The sequence below is a fragment of the Pseudophryne corroboree genome, chromosome 1 (genome assembly GCF_028390025.1).
Source record: "Pseudophryne corroboree isolate aPseCor3 chromosome 1, aPseCor3.hap2, whole genome shotgun sequence".
NCBI lineage: Eukaryota > Metazoa > Chordata > Amphibia > Anura > Myobatrachidae > Pseudophryne > Pseudophryne corroboree.
Window position 1 is genome coordinate 1,038,457,865 of NC_086444.1, and position 6,000 is coordinate 1,038,463,864.

Sequence of the window (6,000 nt, forward strand, 5' to 3'; positions counted from 1 at the left end):
AATATGATTTATCAATATACTATCCTATACTATATATATATCTTCTATATAGGGGTATATTCAATTGCGGTCGAATTGCCACAATTGTCGAAAAACGGGGCATTATCGACACAAAAAACTTGTCGAATTGGATTCGACAATTCAATACAGTACTTTTCGACAAAAAACTTGCCGTTTCATTTTCGACTTTTTGCAATTCAACTTTTTTCAATTCGACATGTCTGCAATGTTAAAATGCGGCTTTTCGACAAAAGTATAGTCAATTGAATAATGTAAAAAAAATTGTCAATATTCATAAAATTCATTAAAGAACTATATAAATAAGCTACAGTATTTGAAGTGGTAACACCATATTGCAATCATAATAACAAGTTGTTACACATACAAAATTAAAAAGAATAATACAATAATAAAAGGTAATTCTTTGAATGTGGCCTCATCTAGTGATTTTTTGCAAATGCATTGTGAGCTGCAGACACATCTTTGTGAATCAGAGTGGTACATGTCTCCAGTGTCGGACTGGGGTATGAAGGGCCCACCGGGGGAATGCAGTGATAGGGGCCCATACATAGGGGTGTGACCAGCCTACAAAGGGGGGGTGGCCAGCCTCCACAGAAAGAGACTATTGTGCATTTGAAAAAGCAGCAGTGCCATCTGTGAAACGCGTCAGTGTGCGTCACTTGTCACCTACGCCATCCCAATCTGCTGAAAAAGCTGTACTGCCTGGACCATCACGGGACCTAAAGAAAATTGTTTGGACTACTATGCAATAAAGGACGAGACTTTTATAAGAACTCTGCACACATGGTGAGGACCCCTTTGTTGATGCAACTTTTGGGACTGATCATCCTCTAGCAGTGGTTTAGATTTACGTCCACCAGACTGCGCTGACAGTCTCAAATCAACCTATCATTGTTTATGATTGTTCACGTTTTTCATCTCAAGGCCCTGTGGAATTAATGGGAACAGGCAGACTGTGGTAATATTGGTGGTGACTAGCAGCCATATTATCCATGCAGTGTTATTTCATGTGTTGATATTTTTAATCATTTTTAGTATTTGTGTACCATTTTTTTAATTGAATAAATCATTGTTATTAGACAATCCATCTGGTTTTGCTAAGCGCTGCCTTTACTTCTTCTTGTTTTGTGCAGTGTAATGCAACATATCTACCATGTATTATACAAGTGCACAGTCTGGAACCTGATCCCTAGAGGAAGGAATGGGACCTCAGGCAGTGGGGCCCACCGGTGGTTTCCCCAGTACCCCTGTGGGCCAGTCCAACCCTGCATGTCTCCCATTTCCCTGCAATGGATGTATGGTCATTACTGGGTGGCAACAGGGCATACGCTTGTAAGAGAACTGTTCCATGGGTGTGTAGATGACATGTAGCCAAAGTTACTCACTATTCCGAGATGCGTATGTATAAAGTGATGCCAAACTCAGACGGACCTGTTGCCCCTAGCATGGGGTAGCTGTAAGTGATGAAATCTGTTAAGCAGGCGGAGGGCTGGGGGGTGGGTGTAATCACAAAGATGTGTATGACTATGAATACAGACATATATTCCCTTCACATTCCAAGTTCTGCAGGCATCTGGAATTGCGTACGTATTATGTGGGACTTATAATCAAGCTCTGTGTCTGAACTAACACGCAGGTGGAGATATCTCTGCTGGTTTGAACAATAGCTTTATTTTGTTAATATATATTTTGTTTATTTTTATGAGTAAACTATGAAATATTTAAATTAACTCTAGTTCTTGCAAAGAAAAACTAAAGGAAGGGTACCAGGAATAAAAATTATGTACTTGAATTAAAAAAGTGAACACTAATGGTATCTTTAATCTTTCTAATTATCAGTTGTCCGAATTCTGAGTCAACCATATTAAATAAATAATTATAATTTATCTCAATAAAGTTATACGTAGATTCAAGTTAAAATGACTTTTTGCTAAGGATACTATTAAGGATAAAGAGCAAAAGCGGCTATATTGACATTTTCAACCAACTTACTAAGGCTCTATGAAAAAAAAATGAATAAATAACATGATCAAATGTATAATCTTAGTAAGGTAGAAAAGGAAGTGAATAAAAAAATTGAACAAAAATTCAGATATTATATAAATTAGACTGATAACGGTGTAAGAGTAACAATATTAAATAAAGGAGATTACATTGAATAAGCTGAATTACTGGGCGATGAAGAATTTTATAAGAAGTTTGATAAAGATCTCACATTAGAGTTTGTTGTTGAATTGGAAAGTATCTTAAATAAGGCTTTAAAAGAAAAAAAATGATAATGATTATCCTTTTTCTGTCTAAAAAGAATACTGTAATTCTTATATTTTATTATTTACTTAAGATCCATAAATATTTATTGAAAACACTGGGTAGACACCATACTGGTAGGAATTAATTCACTCATATACTTTTCATCAGAATATGTGGATGTCTTTTTGAAGAAATATGTAGATCATTCGGCATCCTATCTGAATGATACCACCACTTTGCTAAAACTATTGATGGCTTTTGAGTGGAGAGAGATCTATATATTGATTATGGTTGATGTACAATCATTGTATGCATCCTTACAACATTTAAAAGGGATTATATTAGTCAGAAAATATCTGATTTCTTACCCTAATATGAAGGACCACCATACAGAATTTTTTGGTACTTTAATATAATTTAATATAATTTATAGTTTAATATAATTTACTTTACAACATAAATATTTTTCATTCCTATCTCAGTTCTATATTCAGAATTGTGGAGCAGCAATAGGCACTATTTTTGTGCACAGTTTAAAAAATTTACACATGGGCAATTAGGTGGAGGAATATATTATAATAGTAATCCCTTTGTGAAACATATAGGTTGTAATTGTTTATTACATTTTTTACTCAACATACCTCAGATGAAGGAAAAATTTACAAATTTCAGGAAAGCAAGATGTGTCAAAGAAATGGGGCCAAATGTAACAGAGTGAGAGTTTCAAAAAGTGAGAGATTTGGTAAGGTTTGCAGTTTTTTTTAAAGTGGCAATAATTTACACAGCAGGATCAACCCAAAACTGAAAAACCTTACACAATCTCTCACTTTCTCAAAGTCTCACCTATTACGTTTGGCCCATGGTGTCTCCAAAAATGCCTATAAATATATGCTTCATCCAAAAAGTAAAGGATTTTCAAGTGTACCATTGCAATATCTGTAAATGTTCCAGTAATAAGACTTAAAGGGGTATATTTACTAAAGGCAGATTTTAGTATATTCGGATTTTTTCAATCAATTTTCATCTCAACCATTTGCTAAAGTCAAAACAGGAGGCAAAATGGCCAAAATATCAACTTTAGAACTGTTTAAAACATTTATGTTTTTACATAGAAAAGTATAGGACACACTGATTAACTAAATGTCAGTTTGCAAACCAACCAGAAACAGACCCTTACACAACAGAAAACCCTCCCAAACAATAAACCTACCTGTGGCAGCCGAGTTTGGGTGAAGCTCATAATCATCCCCAGGACTCTGAGCCTGGGCTAGAATTGGAAAATAAGGGGAAAAACTGCATTTTGTTACCCCTGTTTACCAGTACCAGACTGAAGCAACAGAGGGCTGACACTAAAGTAAGTGGACACACAGTCCCCATGTCAACCAGTCCCAAACTGGTCAGCCAAGGGCTGAAATCATAGGGAAGTGGGGACCCACCCTTCCCAAGGACAACCAGATCTGGGCTGAAAGCCTCTGTTCTTAAGGTGGGGTATACCAGTATTGTCAGCTACTGTGCTGATACTTTAAGTAGATTTTTCTACATCTTGAAGGTGCTTCACACAATGGTTCAGAGACCATTGGAGTGAAATAGATTTTTCTCCTTGGTAAAACTACAAAAGCCTTGAAACTAAGGAGAAACTCTATTGGGTCATTCTTATTACCAGCGATGATCTCTTGGGTGCGAGTCATCACGGCAGTGGCCACACTATACGGCAGTGCTCAATTTTGCACAATTTTGTGCGAATAGGGGCTGATGCGACTGGGAAAGGTGCGAGATCGGGTGCTGTTGCCGACTTTGAAATACCATGGCAGCGGCACATTGCACCCTACGCAGCTAATAGTATTGACCCCATAGAATGGATTTTAGGAGAGATTCTAGTAGGGAAGTTTGTAGAAACACAAAACTGATAAAGAGAATAATTATTTGTCTGAGTTCAGAGAAGATGTGTTATCCCCTTTACCTAGCACCACTGCCCAATCTCAGGATGGCTCAAAGGGAAGATTTTGCTGTACACAGGCTTTTAAAACAGTCATGCTGTGTAAATCATGGTATTGTAAAGCCAGGTACACATGCAACATTATATTTTACAGAGAATGGATGAACAAAAACAAAAGGGGATATTTTCAGCAATTAATCATTCAGACAGTACCCTTTGGGAAAAATGCATTAACCCTTGATAATATTATTCCATGGGTCAGTAGCTCAGGGGGTTAAAGTTCCTGGACAGAGGCCAATCTTTCTGGTAAAAATAAATAAATGATGCTGATATGACATTTATCTGATAGCAACCACCACTTCCTCTTATTCCCCTTCTGATAAGAATTTGTTTAAGAAAATAGGTTTAGACCCGGTGTACCTGGTAAAGCTTTTGCCTAACAGCATATATTAATTTTGGTGTTTGTAGACTACGCCATTACACATTCAGAATGATTCCTATTATGATTTACCAAAGCCTGAAAAGTCATCAACAGTGAAGCAGACCTACAGTGTGTCAGCACTATGGGAGATTAGAACATGTTGCTGAAAGCATTACCATTACAAGGCTCGGAGTACCAAGCCATATACTGGCCAATTATAAATATCCATTAGTAATGTGGAAGGATTAATGTTGTGTTCTGCACCAATGAAGCACCTCTAAAGTGAATACACGTTTAATACCAATTTCACTAAACCGGTCACCACTACTCTGTCTCCTGCAGCTGCTTATGGTCCCACCCCGATCCGCCCAGTACTTTATGTCAATAAGTTCCTTCAAACTAAATGGATCTAGTGACAGTTCAGTCAATGGCTGGGGGAAGCTGCAGTGCCTTGGGCATTGGCACTGCATTCCCACTTTTTGAACCACCCCAGCCTCCAACCCTACTTGTATGAGGCTGACAAGGGGGAATATATCTCAATAAAGATTTTGTCCAGAAGAGAATGGGAGTGCCAACTGCCTGGCACCCCCATGAGCTATTTCTGTAATGGGTAGGAATATTATATGGTTGAGATATGTGACATGTGATAAAGTTTACAAAAATATTATGGAAAAATTATGTTATTTAGAATATAATTTTCAACAGACTATTTAAGAGGTAACAACAGGTTAATATACCTAATCGAAGGGAAATATTTTGGATTCTAGGTGCTAAACCTCTTAAACTGAGAGGAATTAATAATATCCACCATATTAAGCCCCACACAGTAATGCCCCTTTCACCATATTATACCCCCTGCACAATATTATGCCACACACTGCAATGCCGTGATACCTACATTAAAGATTCTAATTACTTTTAAATTACCTGCTAATTGCCAGGTGTTTCTCGTGCTGGGTATCATGCTTGCTGCCATGGGTTTCATGCTCTGAGATCCAAGCTCGTTGCCACGGGTTTCATGCTCTGGGACGGGTGTCATGCTCGTTGCCAGGGGTAATGCTTGTTGCCAGAGGTGTGTAATGCCAGGGGTGCCAAGGGTGTGTAATGCCAGGGGTCTGTAATGCCAGAGGTGTGTAATGCCAGGGGTGCCAGGGGTGCATAATGCCAGGGGAGTGTAATGCCTGGAGTGCCAGGGGTGTGTAATGCCAGAGGTCTGTAATGCCAGAGGTGTGTAATGCCAGGGGTGCCAAGGGTCTGTAATGCCAGGGGTGCATAATGCCAGGGGAGTGTAATGCCTGGGGTGCCAGGGGTGTGTAATGCCAGGGGTCTGTAATGCCAGAGGTCTGTAATGCCAGGGGTGCCAGGGGTCTGT

General features: G+C 38.5%; 1 protein-coding gene across 1 annotated transcript in view; it reads right to left on the reverse strand.

Moving 5' to 3' along the window:
* Positions 1-5,667, reverse strand: part of MTNR1A (melatonin receptor 1A) — a 59,579-nt gene extending 53,912 nt beyond the window's left edge. The window contains exons 1-2 of the mRNA XM_063956796.1: positions 5,556-5,667; positions 3,482-3,538 (exon numbers count right to left, since the gene is read on the reverse strand). Of these exons, the coding sequence (XP_063812866.1) occupies positions 3,482-3,538; positions 5,556-5,667 (169 nt within the window). The remainder of the gene's footprint in view (positions 1-3,481; positions 3,539-5,555) is intronic.
* Positions 5,668-6,000: the final 333 nt, after the last annotated feature.